At 31.4% G+C, this 20,002-nt stretch overlaps 2 protein-coding genes and 1 non-coding gene across 5 annotated transcripts; 1 reads left to right on the top strand and 2 right to left on the bottom strand.

Annotated features, from left to right (window-relative positions):
• Positions 1 to 6,300: 6,300 nt before the first annotated feature.
• Positions 6,301 to 6,373, bottom strand: TRNAV-UAC (transfer RNA valine (anticodon UAC)). The gene has a single exon. It is a non-coding gene; the product is annotated as a tRNA-Val (tRNA).
• A 4,721-nt stretch (positions 6,374 to 11,094) lies between these two features.
• Positions 11,095 to 14,478, top strand: LOC107429447 (homocysteine S-methyltransferase 1). The gene is made up of 7 exons (XM_016040133.4): positions 11,095 to 11,537; positions 11,652 to 11,708; positions 12,189 to 12,394; positions 12,507 to 12,636; positions 13,607 to 13,810; positions 13,919 to 13,990; positions 14,126 to 14,478. The coding sequence occupies exons 1-7, from the start codon at positions 11,370 to 11,372 to the stop codon at positions 14,267 to 14,269; spliced, it is 981 nt and encodes a 326-aa protein (XP_015895619.2). The 5' UTR covers positions 11,095 to 11,369; the 3' UTR covers positions 14,270 to 14,478.
• Positions 14,479 to 15,102: 624 nt separating this feature from the next.
• Positions 15,103 to 18,195, bottom strand: LOC107429446 (protein FLX-like 3). Of its 3 annotated transcripts, none has more exons than XM_016040131.4 (4): positions 18,002 to 18,195; positions 16,044 to 16,571; positions 15,655 to 15,865; positions 15,103 to 15,573 (listed from the first exon to the last, which is right to left on the bottom strand). In XM_016040131.4, exons 2-3 carry the CDS (start codon positions 16,436 to 16,438, stop codon positions 15,658 to 15,660), a joined length of 603 nt encoding a protein of 200 aa, XP_015895617.3. In that variant the 5' UTR covers positions 16,439 to 16,571; positions 18,002 to 18,195; the 3' UTR covers positions 15,103 to 15,573; positions 15,655 to 15,657. The 3 variants fall into 3 exon arrangements, with proteins under 3 accessions (XP_015895617.3, XP_048319137.2, XP_048319138.2); XM_048463180.2 differs by having other exon boundaries at positions 15,690 to 15,865; XM_048463181.2 differs by lacking the exon at positions 18,002 to 18,195 and adding an exon at positions 17,860 to 17,995 and having other exon boundaries at positions 15,690 to 15,865.
• Positions 18,196 to 20,002: the final 1,807 nt, after the last annotated feature.

Raw genomic sequence — 20,002 nt, 5'->3', positions numbered from 1 at the left:
TTGATAGAGAACTAACCAATGGAAAGGGCCCAATTTGACTGGAAAGACAATGATATTGTCCCTATTTTTATCTCTCTCCCACTGGAGTATATAAGATACACATACAACTTCCCATGCATGACCACAGTTTTATATATATATATATATATATATTTTTTTTTTTTTTGGGTAAGCTTTAGGACCAAAGACCAGAAGCAACTATTTTTATATTTTTGTTTTATGTTATATATATATATATATATAAGTCAGGTCATTATCCGAGAAGAACAATGGCTCTGTCATGTAATTAACTTCTTGTTTATATATAAACTTGGTGATGAAACCCCACTTGGAATTCGTTCCATAGGGCTCTGATGCAATAGTTTTCTGTACTATAAATGCAGTCTCGTTTGCCAACTTTCAACTACCGATAGTAACATTAAAAAGAAAAAAATAAAATAAAATCTTAAAGGTGGATGGTTTATAACTTATAAGATCGTCTTCATAGCCCAATCCAAAAGATATGGCGTTACCCCTAGGTTATGGTTCGATAAATCCCTCTCCCATATATTAGCATAAATAATGTCCAAAATAACAAAAATTTATAATACCATTGTATTAGAAAAGTTCTCTTGAGGAATTAATTTCTATTCTGCAAAATTTCTCTCCTTTTTATATATTTTTTTATTTTTTTGTGTTTAAACTTGTAAAAAAAATGCAATTATTTTATTCGTTCAATTGTCAGTTAGACTATAGCGACCACAAACAAAGGAACGAAAAGAAAAGAGACACTAAAACTAGTAATTTCTTTGAGTAAGAACAGCTTAGGCACGAATAAGGAAAATGAAAATCAGCTAGAGAATGTAATTATTTAATATTTGCCGCAATTTTTACTACAAAAAGCGAGAAATTGTATTTTAGTAAATCTATGTCATTTTTTTTTTTGAAACTTTTCACTCAAACTTGGAGCATATACAATGATGAATATAGATTGTTGCCTTTGTAGTAAAAAATTAATATTAATTATAAGTAACATAAATATACAATCAATTTTAAAATTATTTTTTAATGTATAAAAAATTATTTATAATATTAATTAATTATATATATTTTATCAATTTTTTATTTTTTTGAAAAATATTGAATTTTTAAAGAAAATTTTGATCTTTAGGACGAGTTTATAATATTTAACAATTTTTTTAGAAATAGATATTCACTTTGACAATATCAACTTGATATTCATTTCACATATTATCATTAGAACAATTTTTTAAAAACATTTATATGTTATTTATATGGCATGTCTATTTTACATATACAATGCTCTAAACATCTCAATGGCTTGGTGGATTGCTTTTTTTTTTTTTTTTGTCATATAAAAAATATAAACATTCATTTCAAAAAAAAAAAAAGAAAAAATCCCTCAAATGGCCCAATATAAAAACTTTGTCAAGTTAATGCAATAAGAAATATGGACACTTTTATAAATTTATTAGACAGTGTGATTCAACAAAACAATCTTTATTGAAAAATATTTTTTTAAGAAAAAATAAACTTATATATCATATCAATTTTTATTAGTTTTTTTAAAATGGAAAGTACATATATATATATATATATATATAGTATAAATTAATTAGAATTTAGATAGTGGAGATGGTTGCTTGGTTAAATGTATATAAAGTGAACATTCATGTCACATAAACTCTAAACTTTTTTCTATATTTATACTACATGTATAGCAATTTATAAAACCATTAGAAAAGTTTTTATTTATAGATCGTCTTTCTGATTCTATCTTAATTATTATTATTATTATTTGTTTTTACCAATTTGTGTCATTGTTTAAGTCTGAACTGTGCGAGCTAGCTAGAAGAAATCATTTTCATTTGTAGGGCAAGTAGTTAGATAAGATTTATTACAAAAATAAATCTTGACCATACAATTATCCCCCCCAAAAAAAATAATAATCTTGTATCTTGCGTCTAAAAGTTTGAGATAGACATCAGGGAAGAGAAGATATCAATTAATTGTGCTTTTGGAGACAGTGATAATGATTTTGAATTCCAATTGCCATGATTAAATGAAGCCATACATTTTTCTTTCAATAGGAAAATCTAATAACAAAAAAATTATTAGCTAACAATGTGGCTAGAGTTGGAATCCTCCATTTCCAACATACAATTTAAAAAAACAAAATCCATGCTTTCGAGTAGATCAAGTCTGTGAATAATTTTTTATTATTATTTATTTATAATAGGGTTAAAAAAAAGAGTAAAAATTGAAATTTTGAATCCAAAACATGTTACATGGGAGGTACTAAATTTTAGCACATGGCTTTCACACACAAAATCTATTGTTGAATTTTCATTTGTATCATTTAAACTTTTATTGAACTGCATTTTCGCAATCCTAATTTAATCTCTGTCTCTATATTTAGACTTAGAGGTTTTTCAATAACTACCTATCCATATTTCCTATAACACTAGTTATCTACTTTAGGAACAACTAGAAATATTAATGACACGATAATGGTCCCCGCCATGCTTTGATAGGTAAAATGCACCAAAAAAGTGAAGTTAACAATATACATTTTAATTATGTGATGGTCCTAATAATTCTTTCACATTAAATGAAAGGCAAAATGTTGGTGCTCTCTTTCATTTTTTATGTACGAACTTGCTAGTTAATAAGTTGCAGAGTATTAACAAATAGAGATTTCTCAATTGTTGTACCAACTGTAACCGAAGAAACAAGACTCGATGGGGTAGGTTATATACATATTTGTAGGGTGTTTTAATATTTTTTAATATTTTTTCCCACCATCCTTCTTGTACTAAAATACTAAAGAGTACCCTTGCATTACTAGATTTATGAGTAATTCCACTGATAATGCTGAAGGTAGAATCAAAATGATAAAAATAATAAATAAATAAATGACCTATAATGTTCAAGGCATTGGGTCTTTGGCTACAAGTTTTGAAGTCTAGAATCATTCTCTTTTAAATTTTAATTACAATTGAAGTTAATGCCTTTTTTTATTTGAATTTATTTCTTCTTCTTTTTTTTTCCCCATAAATTGGGTAAGTTAAGCATTATCCTCCCACCATTATTACGTTAGAAGATTGGAACATATCCACCAAAAAAAAAAAAAAAAAAAAAAAAACTCTAGGAGTTTTATAAGAACCCCACACTTCCTATTGGACGGAAAACCACTAAAAAAAGATTGAACATGTAGAAGGGTCCAAACGAATTCTGCTTTTATTTCCCCCATATAGAGCAGTGAGACATACATTACGATCTTCAACAGGTGGGTTGCACACCAGGCGGCGGCTAGCAAACTTCAAGCTTCACAACCAATTAAATTGATGAATACACCTTTTTTTTTTTTTTTTTTTTTGGAAGAAGCATTTGAAGACACATTGATTTACTCTAGTCCAAGAGCCCCAAATTCTAAACATACTAGGAAAGGAAAAATCAATCAAACTTTACAAAAATAGAGAAAAGAGTGAAATAAAGAACTATATGTATATATGTATATACTCTAATGCAAAAAATTCTATGGTAGTACTCAGATATTATTTTGAGGGAACATGGACAGTTTCCCTCTCCTAAGTAGATCCTGGGAATTATTGGATGTATTATATTATTAGTTGTACCAAGGTTTCAATTGGTTGGTGCACTACTTTTTCTTTTAGTAGAGAATTCTAAGAATTTGTTTCATATGATAATTATGAAAGTAACAACCAAACTGTGGACCTAATTCTATTAACATTATTTGCCTTATTGGAATTGAAATTTTGCTTTCAACAATGACCATCATTCAAGATTTAATAATATGATTGTGTATTCCTATTATAGTGGGGTTAGTACTCTTCAAGTCCTGCTTTGATGTGGCCAGCTATCTTGACAAGGAAATGATCGCTTTCACAGCAATTTTTACTTTACTGAGAAAGACACAACACGTGGCCATGGAAAATGGCGTGCTGAGAGTGAAATAAATGGCGTGCTGAAAGTGAAATTAAGTGCCTAGTACAGCTTGAAAGGTTGATAATCTAAGCTATATATTTTTACCATGATTGACGTAATCTCGGGTACGTTGTTATTATTATTAATCTTTAAATTATATTTAATGTATGGTGCCAACGAAGAAGTTAAGAAAAAGAAATGGAATACAACAAGAAACAACCACCAGCGTTTGCCATTAGGAGAATAAGAAGTGAAAACATTTCCACGATTACTTAAGAATATTAGTAATCTTGCAAATATCAACGGGGTCTTTTTAAATGAAAAATTATTAAGTAGGATCGTCTATCACATCAGTCACTGGGCTATCCAAATATATTATATTATTATATTATATATTAAAATGAAAGAAATATTTTTCTTTATTTCTTTATACTTCTCTTCTCTTTGTGTTACTACTATTTTTTAAGAAAAATAATACATATATATATATATATACGTGCCTATACCAATTTTTTCAAAATCTTTAATACAGAAATAGTACATGTAAATTTTTTATTTTCTTTAAAATAAATTAATAATAATAAAAATAATATATATATTTTTTTCAGATTTTTTTAGAGAAAATAAATAGCATAATTCTTTTTTTAAAAAATTAAACATATTAATAAATTTATATTAAAGGAATTTATTTTTTTTCTTTTAAGAAATATTAAAAAAAATTGAGTTTGTTTACAAATAACTTATCAATTTAGAGTTTAATTATATTAATTTTAAAAATGACATAAATAATATGACATATTTAATAAATTAGTATAATATAATTAGACTGATTTATAACTGAGATGATAAATTTGTTCAGCCAAATAATTTCTCGTATTCATATTTAGAGCAACTTTAAAAAATGCAAAAGAAATGTCAAAATTCTTCGTATCATAGGGACTGATTCTCAAAATTCTTTGTACCATACGGATTGATAGAGGATGTATTGCTTGATGGCTTGATTCTTCTCTCCATATAATCATAGGATTGATTGATTGATTGATCTCTCTTTAATTATATATATTTTTTATTTGTTTCTTTAATAGTTGATGCCCACCATAATGTACACGACTGAGCCTAAGGTATAAGTAATAGGTCCACCATAATTTGGACAACCTCCCTGTCATAGTAAAATTAACATGAAGAAAAAGAGTCCCTATTTATACACGATTATGAATTTTATATTATGATCAGGAGACCAAATTAATATCTATGTATTTGACCCTTTTTAAAAAAAAAATTGTATTTGATCAATCATACAGTAACCTTGATATGACATTATTATTATTCTATTAGCTAGGTTTCTAATTTTCTTAAAAGTGTTATCTGCACATGCAACTTCTCACATCACAGCATCATAAATGAAAAATAAATTAATTCCAGAGGAACAATTTTATATAGTGTATATATATATATATATCTCTAAAGGTGATAGAGTAGGTGACTACAATCGATCTGCTTTCATTTATGGAACTTATATAAAACTGTAAGAAGTACAAGTAACAATTAGGCCTTTCACCCAATAAAAAATTTCAAATAACAATTAGGCCAATTTGCTAGGTAGAAAGAAGCAATTGAGTGCGCATTGCCAATACCCAGGAAAACAAATTAATTGGCTGGTCATGAATAGTTATTTTATTTATTTATTTTTTCCTCTAAATGGATTAAAGGTTTTCTAGCTGGTAGGTGCTATAAGGCCTTTATTCTGTCCTCTTTCATACAAGTATAATTTCTGTGTCTCCTCCTTTAAATATGCACACAAAAATACAAAATTCATTTACTCTAATTTGACTGCTACACCTTTTAATGTATTCATATATGTGATAGTAACAAATGCTGTCCCATTCAAATTGCACATACAAAATTACGCTTTCTTTTTTAATATATACTGTGAGTAAAGCATCATTGGAAGCCTCAGCTAGCTCGTTTCAAAAATGTTATAGAAGCAACTTGAAAATGAAGTTCAGTAGGTGAACATTTCAATTTACTTAATTTCATTAGAATATACAGGACAATAATGATTAGCCAATTTTTGGGGACAAGTTTTATAGCAGTTATATTTGTGGGGTCAGAAATACATTCTTGGAATGGACAAATTTGTATAGAATGTATATGCATGTAAGCTACTTTGTTCATATTTGGCGAGAGTAGCTGTTACAAAAAATATATATATATATATGACAAGATCAGTAGATAAATATTTGTGGCATAAGGATATTAAAAGTTTATAATAATATTTTATTAGAGGAGAGGAAAAAATCATTAATGTTGTTTTTGGCAAAATTCCTGAAAAATAAATTTTAAAAAACCAAATGTTGCTGCCCAGGATCGAACTGGGGACCTTTAGTGTGTAAGACTAACGTGATAACCACTACACCACAGCAACTCAGTTGTTTTGAGTTTCAGATTTCTAAAATATGAACTAAGGGTTTGAAATCATTTGAACAAATTTCAATAATATTTGAATACCTCTTCCACCCTGTTTCGGAAGTATCAAGACGCAAAACTAATTTTCAAAAATTAATTTATCAAAAATTAGTTTTTTGAAAATTAATGGTCAAAAAGTGTCCACGAATTTGCAAAACCAAACAAACCATATATGCCCAATTCTTTAACCTCTACATCTACCAAAGATTAGCACCAATGCAATATTGTTGGCTAGCTTCTGTTTCTACTTGCAATATATATATATATATATATATATATATATATTTGTGTTTTGCCTCTGTGAGGAGGTAAACCATTCAAGTGAGTGGCCATAAATTTCGAGTGGGAATGGCCATCCACTATGTAGTCCATACCATTCTCAATCATATATAATTAATGTATAGATATACATATACTTTGCAATGTAATATTGTTGGTTGTTGAAATAATAATTGGTACATTAAAGAATCCAGGGTAAGGTTTTAAAGCTATCTACCAAAACTCCAATCACTCATAGACTATGCAGAACAAACAAAAGTGTCGAATTTGATTTAACGATTGATCAGCAACAGAGCAGTGGATGAGAATATATATACATATAGACATATATGTGTGTGCATAAAAACAAAGCTACCAAAAAAGAGTTCTAGAATATAATTGATTAGAATTAAACTGACCATTTTGATGATCAACATGGTCTCTGTTGACAGTAACGTCAGCAAATTTGATCGACATTTTTGCAGAGAGCTTTACAGCATGTAAGGATGGAAAAATATTATAGAAACTTTATTGTGTATAGAGATTTTATGAATTTAGTGACAAAAAAACTCATTGAATTGTGGCGTGGGAGTGGCAGACATATGGTAGATGTGGGAATACGATTAATATGGGGTATTAATTTTGCACACGCTAGCACCACGCGGCATAACATAATTTCTGATCTGCACCAGGGGATTGAGTTTATAAAAAAATTTATTATGACAGTCAGCAAATTCTTCTTCTTGTGCCAGCCTTTTGACCTTCTTCATTTACGTGTTCCATTTTGATTTGCCTGCCCCATGCCCTATTCTCATGTCTCAATCATCTATAAGTATGCTCGGCTTGCTATTGGTCTCATAGATTCTTAATTTATGTGCTTCCGTTAGCGCTTGTGTGCATTTATACATTCTTTATGATGTGGGCACCGGCACTTATCATAATAACATTTATTTGCAAGATAATCTAATAGTAAAAGTTATTAAATTGTCGTTCAGCAAGAAAAAAAAAGAAAAAAAAAAAGAGGTTATTAAATTGTCATTTATTCCAAAATAATAAATTAGAAAATGGATCAAGCGGACCCACCAATATATATAAAATTTATTTTTTCATATGCATTTTCACTGTAAGCCTATTAAAAGGGGGGAGGGGGGGGGGGGAGAACATTACAGGCACCAAACAATATCAACAACAATTCAATCAACACAAATAATGATTAAGCAAAAATGTAAATGGAAATATTAAGAATCTAACACAAGATCCCTCGGTCACCAAAGCTTTTATACTGTTTTAAATTGTTGTTAATCCCAAAAGTTTAAAATTAAACCTAAATTAATAGAAAGCAAGCCTAACAATGTATGTCATACTTATGTTCTAACAAAAATTACTATTTTCTCTCCAAGTTTGATTTTCCCCACCTCAATATCAAAAAAAAAAAAAAAAAAAAAAAGATATATGTATGTACATATATATATTTTCATGTGGAGGCAATAACTTTTACTCTATTCTTTGCTCAGTCAAAGGCATGCCTCAATGTCAAGGTTTGTTTTTTCGTTCCTATTTCTTTTATTTTGTATATGGACCGTATTATGGCGGATTATGGGTATGAAAAACGCAAAATAGGCCCAAGATGTAAAAACAAAAACATGTAGCCTAGCTCTAGCCCATATTGCATGGTTGTTGTTCATACGACCAAATTTGTTTTTCTTTTTTTTTTTTTTTTTTTTTTTGGGAAAAAAAAGATACATTTTAATAGTATTATAGGCATCAGGCTGTAGTCTTGTACTATGTAGTATTGCGGCATGAAACCATCTGAGGTAATGACGAGATTTACAAAGATTCGAACCTCAACTTCCGAATTTATAAATGTGAAAACTGAGTGGTTTATTTCCATTAAACTACTATTTTCGATGGTAACAAAATTTATTTTTTGTTTCTAGTTTCTACTATATTTGAAATGAATTGGAAAGTGTGCATTTGTTTTGTTGTCAAATTTCACTTTGGGAAGTCCATTTTATGTTATGTTAATTGAATGTGTATCACCAAAGAGATAAAAAGGGTAAAGGAGTAGGAGAAAGATGTAGGATGAGCTTTTTGGTGAAATGATATAGGAAGAGCTTAGCTAAACTTGCTTTGATCTTTGTATATGTATATATATATGCTTCTCTTCTATGTTTAATTAACTTGAGGAAAGTGAATAAAAGGAAATCAAAATTTTTATGATTATGGTCCCCTAGAGAACAATTTTTTTTTTTTGGTGAAAGAAACTGCATTAAGCACAACAAGAGGGAAGGGAACCAGACAAAACACTGATTACCCTTCAGTGCACACAAAAAACTTCCTCAGAGAGGATTTGAGAAACCAGAGCAGCAGGACAATTACAAAAATAATTATAAGAGCAGAATAGTATGTTATCCTTAAAGGCATACTTAGCTGCAAGATCAGCACAATTATTGGCCTGTCTTGGAGTCCACACACCCGACCACTTCTTCTCTTTCATTTGACATCGGACAGCTGAGATGATTTCCTCTGTTTCCCATTCACATGGCTCTGAAGAGAATAGGCATTAATCTGATTGACTACCGAAAGGGAATCACACAACCAATCCACATAAGGCCAATCAAATTCCTCAGCTATAGTTAAGGCCCACTCAATAGCCTTAAGCTCAGCCATGTGAATGGGAAACAATTGGGATGCAATATGTTATATATTCTGATCCCTGGACCTAATCAAATTTCCAACTCTACCAATTACTAAAAAGACCATATTAAGTAAATGTTCCAGTCGAGACGGCCTATGTAAAGTCAGTGTTCTTTTTTGGTAAACAATGGTACTAGAAGCAGTAGATTGAGATTTAATTTTATGCCATGAACTGCTGAACCACTGCTGAAAATTAACGTGATAGAGACATGGGCCACGGAATGGATCCGGCAATTTTTCCAGCTGGCCAATCAATATTTAATTAACTCAAGAGAATTCTACAAGGTCAATTTACTCTGAAAATCCATAACCCCAATTATTCAATATTGCAGACTTGTTGTTTTTTGGTTGTTTTTTTTTTTTTGGTTAGCCAGAGAGACTGTGACCAAACTTAGACATTCAACGACCCCATTAAATGATATGCTACTAGAGTTACTGGCATTATTAAAAATTGCCTCCACGTTTTATTTAACTATTTATTTCAATTCCCAAAAAAAAAAAAATATATTATTTGAAACTGTGGAGTCAATATTGAGTAATAATATTGGAGGGAGAGTCCAGTTGTGTTAACGTGGTAATATTTTAAAAGCAGGTCCAGGTTGGTAGGTTGGTGATGAAGTAGACGTATAGAGCACCAAAGTCAGAAGTCAGAACCCTCTCTGAGCCTTCACCACCCGCCAGTTACCTTTGAATGATGTTTCTTTCTCACCCATATATTTATTGTTATTTATTTAATTTTTTTTTACAATTTTTCTTTTCCTTCAAAACTCAATCTTTGTTAAAAGTCGTTTGCTTCTTAATTTTCAACTTAAGAAAATGGCTCATTTTCATTAATTAGATCTAATTAAATCCTCCATGGCCATATCCACACAGTAGGGAATTTGGTAACATTGGAGGCACGAACTTATGCTCTTTTTTATATTCACAATTATCCAATTTTTTTAGGTTAAATTCATTCTGAAACATACTGAGACTCAAAATGGATCTTGGCCGCTAGGTTAGAAATTTCTCCAAATTTGACCCCAATTTGGTCAAAAGATTGGTCGTGTCACTGTTTTTCAACAAATTACAAGTGTTCTTATTTTATTAATCAACAAAATTGAAGTCACTATTTCTAAAGTTATTGCATCAAAACCGAAAAATAATAGTAATAAAGAAGTTTTGGGTTTGACTTTTTTTGTTTTTTGGCTGAGAGAATTTCTATGAGAAAGAATTTTTAATGGAACATTTGGCAAATTTAATGAAGAAGTTCTTAGAGACTTTTTATTAAAAAATGCACCTCACACGGTGTTTGTCAATCCTGGCATGGACAACTCTCATCCACCTCTTCCTAAACGTGTTTAAGATTCTTTATTCTCAAAACTCTTTTAATTTGCTCCTTATGATCTGGTTTCATAATATCTTTGTTAAAAATGAAAATAAAATAAAAAATCTTAATAACACTTACCTGGGTTTTCATAAAAAGAGTGTCGTAGTTACAGCTGGCCAATTGAGCTTGGAAAACCATTCACTCCCCCGGCAAGAAGTGTGTTTGGTGAATGAAAGAAAAGCGCGTCAATCGGATCACAAACAATCCGATCCATCTCCATTTTCCTTGTTAGGTAAATCTTGTCCACCCAAATCTAGGACCAAATTAAACAACTTAGAAGCTGACAAAACCCCAAAACCCAAAAATTTATAACTATTTTACCTTCTTTTTTTAATTTTGTTTTTAAAAAATAATAGATTTGGGGTTGTTCTACTTGAGCCAGATCTCCAAAGAAAAGAACCTGAATTGTATTTCGTCCGCATTCACTCTCCAAAAAAAATAAAATAAATAAATAAATAAAAATAAAAACAGAGAGCCCCTTCCAACACCAACTCACCACAACACCATTAGAGCAAATATCCCATTTCTTCTTTCTCTTTTCAACGTTCTAACGCGCTTTATTTCTTTCTTTCTTTCTTTCTTTCCAAAGTCTCCACGAAAGAAAAGAAAAGAAAAAACAATTGAAGGAGAGATGGGAGTGAAGAAGGCAACGCCATTGGAACAACTTATAATGAAAGCAGGAGGTTGTGCGGTGGTTGATGGAGGATTCGCCACGCAGCTTGAGAGACATGGTGCCTCCATTAACGACCCTCTTTGGAGCGCTCTCTGCCTTATCAAACAACCCCACCTCATCAAACAGGTATTTTTCTGTGTTTTGTGTCTCTGCCTCTGCCACCATTGTTGTTTCTCTGTTTGTTCTGGTTTTTTTTTTTTTATGGATTTAAGTTTTTTTTTTTTGGGATTGCATATATAGGTTCATTTGGAATATTTGCAAGCCGGTGCAGATGTTTTGGTCACTTCATCTTACCAGGTTTTCTGAGCTTTTTTTCTTGCATTTTTTCAGCCTCTGTTTTCATTGTCTTCTTCTCTGTTTCTTCACATTTCGATGTGGGAAATTTTTGTCCTATGTTCGTTTTAACATAGAAATAAAATAGAGATTATCTTATGATATAAAGATCCATTTATACGTGTTTCAAAGATTGAAAATTTGGATCTGGGTCATACAATATGCTTGATTAGCATTTCAATAGAATATTGATTGTCCAATTAGCTAGGGAGCAGAAAGTATTAACTACCATCATAATGATTGGTATTATGTTGAATGTGGTAATTATATAATTTCCAGGTTTCAGGGAATTGTTTAAAATGAATATGAACAAATGGGTTTGCCAAGCTGAATTCTAATTATGTTGTGAAGTGGATCAAATTCTGGAAAATCATACTGTTTAATCTCTTAATAATCTTCTGTTTTTACATGTTTACATTATTTAATCTGCATTTATATATATAGGCCACCCTTCCTGGGTTTCTTTCAAAGGGATTTTCCATTGATGAAGGTGAATTGTTACTAAAGAGGAGTGTCAAATTAGCGGTTGAAGCCCGCGATAGTTTCTGGGATGCCATTGAAGCTACTCCTAAGCATGGCTATAACCGAGCTTTGATTGCAGCCTCCATTGGAAGCTATGGAGCTTATCTCGCTGATGGCTCAGAATACAGGTTTAATTTCTGTCTATAATACTAGCTAAACTTGATTATCTTCTTCAATCCTTTTTTTTTTTTTTTTTTTCAAATCAACATTTTTCAATGTGTCAATCTCATTTTCGTTCAGTGGGAATTATGGACCGAAGGTAACTTTGGATAAGCTGAAGGACTTCCACAGACGTAGATTGCAAATTCTTGTGGAAGCAGGTCCTGATTTACTTGCATTCGAAACCATTCCTAATAAGCTTGAAGCACAGGTTTGTTTGTTCTACCAGTTTGATTTTCTTGTTATATGTTTAGTACATATCTTAGTGTAAAATCTGGTCGTCTTGCATTTGACTGTTAAAATTAACCCCAAATTATAGGTAAAAAAATTCTTTATTATAATGGCTTACTTGGCATCCTCATCCAAGCCAAGAAATTCTTATTTTCAAGAAAGTGAGTCTAGTGCAATTCAAGTTGGTCAGTGTACATGGGGAGTAATGGTGGTTGACAACCTTTCTATTCTCTAAATAACATCAGATAGAAGCTGAATTTTTCTATTTTTGATTTATTTGGTACTTATAGATCGATAAAATGTTTTGTTGGTAAATTATAGATGGATAATTTGTATATATACATATATAAATGAAATCCACTAGGATGCCAGCCAACATGGCAAATTTTTCTTCTCTGTCCCACCATTCCAACATTAGCCAACACATATACAGCCTATATAATAACTTTAAATGGTGAACACGGAAAGAATCCTAATTTTTTATATGAATCAGAAAACGCTAATTTGCTTAATAGGCGTACAAAAAAGAGCATATGTAAAAGATATTCGTCCATCTTATTTTAGATGTTCTAGTTCCTCGTCAGAGCCTCATTTTACTTTATGTTTGAAACATAAATTCTTATACAAAGCTGGCTCTTACATATTTTTTATTAGCGTTTCTTTTTCTTTTTTTTTTTTTTTGGGTTTTATTTACTAATAATTGTAGTTTAAGTCTTTTATTAATTTGATATAAATTGTTGTTTCTCGAAATTTCAACTCAGCAGTCACTCTAAAAATGGAAACCTTTATGAACTTTTTATTAGTTCTTTAGAACCAAATAGACAGATGCAGTATTACCTGTTATGCTTCACAATTTCTAACTTTGAGCACATTTACCCTGACCATCCTACAGAATTAGAATATCTAATTTTCCAGTAGATATTTGCCTAAAATTTTGAGGAATATTTCAGGCATGTGTGGAGTTGCTTGAAGAAGAAAACATCGAAATGCCATCTTGGATCTGCTTTAGCTCTGTAGATGGTGAGAATGCCCCATCAGGAGAAAGCTTCAAGGAATGCCTTGAGATAATCAACAAAAGTGACAGAGTACATGCTGTGGGAATAAACTGTGCACCTCCTCATTTTATTGAAAACCTCATCTGCAAATTCAGGGAGGTAAAAATAAATAATTTTCTCTAATTTCTAAACTATAAAGGATTGCAAATTGAGTTTCTTTCCAGTTCAAGGTGATTTTTAACACAAATTTTCCTTTTCCTTGTCCAGATAACAGATAAACTAATTGTTGTTTATCCTAATAGTGGTGAAATATGGGATGGCAGAGCTAAGAGATGGCTGGTAAGTTGGCTTTATATTTAGAAAACTCTCTTATAGATAGATAGGTAAAAGAAAATAAATAAAATGCATATAAAATGGAAACCACATGTTCAAATCTATTATTTATTTATTTATTTATTCTTTAAATAATGACAGCCTTCAAAGTGTTTCGATGATGACAAATTCGAGTGTTTTTCAAGAAGATGGCGTGATTCGGGAGCTAGCTTAATTGGAGGATGTTGTAGAACAACGCCTTCCACTATCGAAAGAATTTCAAAGGCTTTGAAACAAAGGCTCTGAAACAAAGGCACTAGTTATTATAAACAAACGCTCTACTTATTTAACAGCCTTCGCCATATCCACTATCTCGTCTAGCAAAGATCCAGAATTCAAATTTTCATACCCCCAATATAGAAAAATAATAAAGAATAATAATGAACATTTATAATCTTTCCAATGATTATAGTTTTAGTCGTTTATGGTGCACTATTCTTACTCGTTTTGCTTTATTACCCATATTTTAGATTTCTGATAAGAAACAGAGGTTTTGGATGGATGAGGGACGAAAAAAGAATTAAAAATAAAAAATAAAAATGGTTTCAAGCTCCGCATAAGAGTATGATTAACAACAAGCTAGCAGAAGATTCAGCACAAGAAATAGAGCCTAAATTCTCTTATGAAGATCTAGAAATGTAATTGTAGCCTAAATTTTTTATTGTTAAAAACTTTGAAAATGACAGACTGAAATTCCTTTCAATTTTAATTCTAGACAACTGTGCTCCTGTGTAATTTGCTTAACAGCTACGATGTTACTTTGTAGTGAAATTGATTCATTAATCCTTACTATTTACCAAGGTGTATTTCTCATCATTTCTATAACTAAAAAATAATTCATATCAAAATAATTGAGAAATATTAGATTTCAAGGCAAACTGGACAATGCCTTTCCACCATGGGAGTAACTATTTGGAGTCCATCTAATAAATTCTATTTAGCAGATCAACTCAAATTTTTTCTGGTAAAAGCAGGTCAACTCTAATTAGGCCTACTCTAACTTGCATTCTTAACCAGTATGGATCTAATTTAGCAAGTCCTGGGCCGAAACATCATGAATAAATATGGAGACAAGCACAGAAACACAAGCAATACTTTTCACCTTTGGAATTTTTAACTTCTTTACAATGACAGCTTAAACCAATTATCTGAAATCAAAGCACCATAAACAGCAATTACCCATTTCATTATAAACAGAACACATTACAATTCTCCTGCAGCATCCTGCAACCTTGATTAGTATTTTATGTTTGGGGACCTCGCATGTCAGCTTGAAGCCAAATTGGTTGTAATGGTAAGGTAACAAAGTGGCGTTGGGGTGGCTCCTGAGACAACATTTTACCATTTGTCTACCATTTGTGAATCCATATGTTCTTAATAAGTATGGAAGAACAACAGCAAAGCACTCTAAGACATGATTATGAAAAATCAACGTCGAGAAGGGCCATGTCTGTCATAATGTCCCCAAGGGCTGCCATAGCCATCACCATATGCAACACCTGGATATCTCATTTCAGGGCTTCCATTCAACACACCATAAACCCCACCACCTGTAGAAATACAGCAGAGGCTTCAAACCGTTTTGCTTCCTAAAGGTACAGATGATTAAAAAAATCTCAATGTACTCATACTCATTAAAAGTGAATGTGTTTGTCTGCGTGTATACGTGTGTGAAAGTGAGAGAAAGAGAGAAAACCAAGTCCCCGTGTCCTCCTCTCAACATTCAGCTGCTCCGCCCGTAACATCTCTATTTCACGAGCCATAGAAATGAGGTTTTTTTCCATTGCTTGCTTCTGTTCAACTTGTTCTTCATTGGCTTTCTTCTCGTATTCATAAGCCCTCCTAACAAGTACTTTGACATTCAATTTAAAGATAATAAAGAAAAATCATTTGCCAGCATAACAGACAGATAACCTAGTACTTGTCCAAGTATGTGCCACCACCACTCCCAAAAAGAAAAGTGGGGCAGAAAAACAGAACCAGACCAGCAAAGTAATTGAACATAAATTCAACGTCAAACCTGGCCTCAACAAGCTCTTTGTGCATTCCATCGACATCAGCCCTCATGCCAACCAGTTGCTGATTCTCTGCTTGCAATTGATTAATATCCTTTGTGAGGCCTTGGACTTGGGAAAACAGCTCCAGCCGTAAAGAATTTAACTTCTGAATTTCAGTCCTTAACTGGATAACCTCTGCCCTCAAAGGCTCAGAAGCATGAAGATCAGCTTCTAGCTTCAGTCCTCTCTCAATTAATACCCTTATATTTGCCTCTTTTTCGGCCCGAAGTTTGGGTATGACCTGCCCCAATCTGTGGATCTCATCTTTTGCAGCTGTCAATTCCCGTTGAAGAAGAGTATTATCATCAATTACATGACGATTCTCTGCAAGAACCCTCTGCATTTCTCTATGTTGCATTTCAAGTTCGTCTTCCAATGCTGCAGGATGAATGGGGAGGGGTCCTGGTTCTCAATTCATTACTGGCTCATGAAAATTTCGGAAACCATTATGATGGCGAGGGGCACGATTTCTCCCTGCCATTATCAAGATCCTGCAGAAAACAACGTCTTTAGCCACCTACACGTGGAACTGCATTTTCCATGTAACTCAACTGAGGCTTGAAATAGGATGGTTATTGAATAATAATCCTTGGTAAGGAATAAAGTTGCTGAAACACAAAAATGCAATGGAAGTATCAAATCCTAACTCTAGATGATTCTATGATCCTTGATAATATGGCAAGAATCTCTTCCCATTAGCAATCATAGTTTTTCTGGAAAGAAAAGGACTCAGCTAAAGTAATCTAAAACTAAGAATCCCAGTCTTCATCTTCTTAAGGTCTAGACCAGACTTGTAAGGAGCTCTCAAATTGTACTCTCTCCAAACAACCCAAATCTAAAATCACCAAAACAAGATTGTACATCAACCTGATTGAGCTTATAACCAACTTATAGGTATACAAGACGTATTGTCCATCAATGTCAACTTCTATATCAGGTATCTAACAATTAGTTTTCAATTTCTACTAAACTTACTTCGTACTTGAAAACCTACACTGCTATCCTGAAATGGCTGAATTAGCAAAAAAGGGCCAAAAAAATAGGTATATTACTAGCAGGTCATGCATTCAATATACGAAATTCACAACTTAGCTTTGCTTCACTAAACATGTCAAATATTCAGATGTATACTCACTTTGTCAGAAAAACACAAAACAAAAATGTTTCACTAATAAATCTAAGCAGAAGTCTCTTGTCTCTTTGAAAGCTCTATACCACTTAACAATCTACCACACATCCTAATGCAAAAGTTCGCAAAAATTTCCGAGGATCAACATCAACCAACATGCCCCACATTCATCTCCCTTTGTTCAGCGTTACCAATTAAATCTTCCTAGTATCTCATACTAACATTAAACTCTACTTGCCTTGCTTGTGCGACGAGAAATAGAATGTGGACATGCTTGCAAACCCCATTTCATATTCCACATTAGCACTAGTGTCTAACAAAACACCAAAAAGGCAACAAGCTTATTTTTTCTCAAAATTCCAAAATTTTTAGCCGCCTAAAGTGGAAAACAGATATCAACCTATATCTACAAAGCAAAATATCTCATAAAAAACCTAGAAGACCCATTTTCGTCTTGGATTAACCATACCCGATCGTTGAACAGATAGTGGAATTTTAGCCAACTAAGGTTAAGAATGCCTATTCCATAAAAATATAATAACCACAAAAAAATAAAATGAAACTGATAATATATATTATATACACCCTAGAGTTATATAATTCAAACATTTATTAAGATATTCATAAAACAGTGAATTCGACTTAAAAACATCGATGAAAATCAAAGAGAAGTCCAACTTGGGGAGATCTTAGCAGCAACAGATTAATTATTTTAGTGTTGGCAGAGTAAACAACAAAACGACCCTGTTTAGGAGCTTGTCTGTTTCAAATTTAAGGGAAGCAATAACTTACAGAGCTATGAATCGACGAGATCCTCCGATCCTCGACGGGAACACCGTGCTTGGCTTTGATGAGCGTAGACTAGCAACCCTACTACTTTTCCGGGTCGACCCGGAAACTGGCCATGCGGCTCCACTGAACTTTTCATGGGCCTGGTTTCGGGTCGTTTTTTTATCGGCTTCAGTTGGCTTAGTGGCTCTTTATACACCCAAAACCATATACTTTATACATCCAAAACCATATACTTTATACATACTCCTTACTATCAAATTACCTGACTTTGCGATTTTAATTCAGGGGTGGGCAAAATCCAAATTAGCCCGCCCATCGGTTTGGGTTGGTTACGAAGTTGGAGCCAATTCAATCTAAAGCGGATGTAATATAATTAAAATAATTATATATATATATATCTTTATATATAAAATTTTTATTTAATCTCTATATCTAACCTTATTAATTTATTATCATCATTAGTTTGTATCCGTATGTAGTCTACACTTTATTATTTTTTTTCAATAAACAAAAGTTTAGTTGGAAAAATATTTGATTTTTAAAATGTAATGCTTAAAAGTATAACTATAGATAATAAAGATTTATAATAAAAACTCAACTGTAGTGAATGAAATCTCTAATTTTAGGATTAACAAAACTAATGGTTGCGTAGCCATTCTTTTGCCATGAACTCTTAATAACAAACCGATGAATATTTATGTTTTTTTTTTTTAAATGTGGTAATTCAATTAAATTAATTATTTATTTATATTCAGGTGAATGATTTTCTTAACCCAACAGTTTGGGTTAATTCGATTTTAGAATTAGTAATAGTTTAGATTGGATTGCTACAGTAAGTAAACCTAACAATTTAGTTTAGGTAAAGTTTTAGTCCAAAATTGAACAAATCCAACCCAAATTCACTTTTTTTTTGCCTTTTTCTTTTTCTTTTTTTGTTCTATAACAACTCATCCACTAGGCTCCAGCAGCTTACAAGTGGGTGGCTAGATGTAAGGGAAGGCAGTTCAAAGTAATCTGTAAGATTTCGGAAAAGTGGTCCTTTTAACCCAATGCAAAGAACATTTTACGTGACAAATATGTTGCTTTGAAATATATACGTTACCAAAAAATAAATAAATAAAAAATTATAATATATATATGTATACGGTCAAGTTGTATGTACTCATACCCTTTTATAATTACTTAAACAATTAGTCAACACTTGAAAATTTTTTCTAGATAATATACACACATATGTAAATATATATATATATATATATATATTAATTTAGATAAATCTATTTTGCCTTTCATTCGCAGTATGTAGGCATTCAAATTTATTTTTATTTTTTTCCCCAACTGCATGATGCCTTTAAACTAGAATTTGATTTACATTTCACAAAATTGTATAACATGATCAATGAATATAAATTAGCTAAATTCAATTTTTCTGCAATATAGGTAAAAAAATAATAATTGTGTAGTATATGAATATGTGTCTGAGTATACAATAAAATTGTGTAGTATATGAGTGTGTGTAGGTGTATACTATATATAATATATAAGAGTACTGGTTAAAAGGGGTAGTGAATTTACCATATTACATAGAAATTTTCTTTTAACTAATAAAAAAATCACTATTTAACAACTGATAAAAGAGTTAAAAAAAAAATCGACTGATAAAAGAAATATCAATAATATTGCAAACAAACAAATAAATAAAAATATCAATACAAAATATTCAAATATAATAAGATGAATATGTAATTTGTCGAAATATGAAGGTAGAGCTGAAAAAAATTATAAATATATGAACGTTGTTGTAATTTTCCAATATATATATATATATGTATGAGAGAGACTCCACAAATCAAATTAAATGAGATAGAGATGGAGAGAGAAAAGAGAATTGGTCAAAAGGTGAGTCTTTTTCAGGCCAAGGAATATTTCGACAATTTCGATATCAAAATTTATTTTTCTTTATTTTTTCCTATTTTTCTGTTGGATGAGTGAAAATTCCTT

The sequence above is a fragment of the Ziziphus jujuba genome, chromosome 12 (assembly GCF_031755915.1).
Source record: "Ziziphus jujuba cultivar Dongzao chromosome 12, ASM3175591v1".
Lineage (NCBI taxonomy): Eukaryota > Viridiplantae > Streptophyta > Magnoliopsida > Rosales > Rhamnaceae > Ziziphus > Ziziphus jujuba.
This window is presented reverse-complemented; position numbering and strand designations above follow the sequence as displayed.

What these genes read in the sequence shown, in the direction of transcription:
- LOC107429447 (XM_016040133.4), top strand. Translation starts at nt 11,370, where the DNA reads ATGGGAGTGAAGAAGGCAACGCCATTGGAACAACTTATAATGAAAGCA. An exon ending in AACCCCACCTCATCAAACAG is followed by an intron (nt 11,538 to 11,651) that starts GTATTTTTCTGT and finishes TTGCATATATAG; the next exon opens with GTTCATTTGGAATATTTGCA. An exon ending in CTAATAAGCTTGAAGCACAG is followed by an intron (nt 12,637 to 13,606) that starts GTTTGTTTGTTC and finishes GGAATATTTCAG; the next exon opens with GCATGTGTGGAGTTGCTTGA.
- LOC107429446 (XM_048463180.2), bottom strand. Translation starts at nt 16,438, where the DNA reads ATGCAACATAGAGAAATGCAGAGGGTTCTTGCAGAGAATCGTCATGTA. An exon ending in AAAGAGCTTGTTGAGGCCAG is followed by an intron (nt 15,866 to 16,043) that starts GTTTGACGTTGA and finishes AGTACTTGTTAG; the next exon opens with GAGGGCTTATGAATACGAGA. An exon ending in TTTCTCTCACTTTCACACAC is followed by an intron (nt 15,574 to 15,689) that starts GTATACACGCAG and finishes GTATTTCTACAG; the next exon opens with GTGGTGGGGTTTATGGTGTG.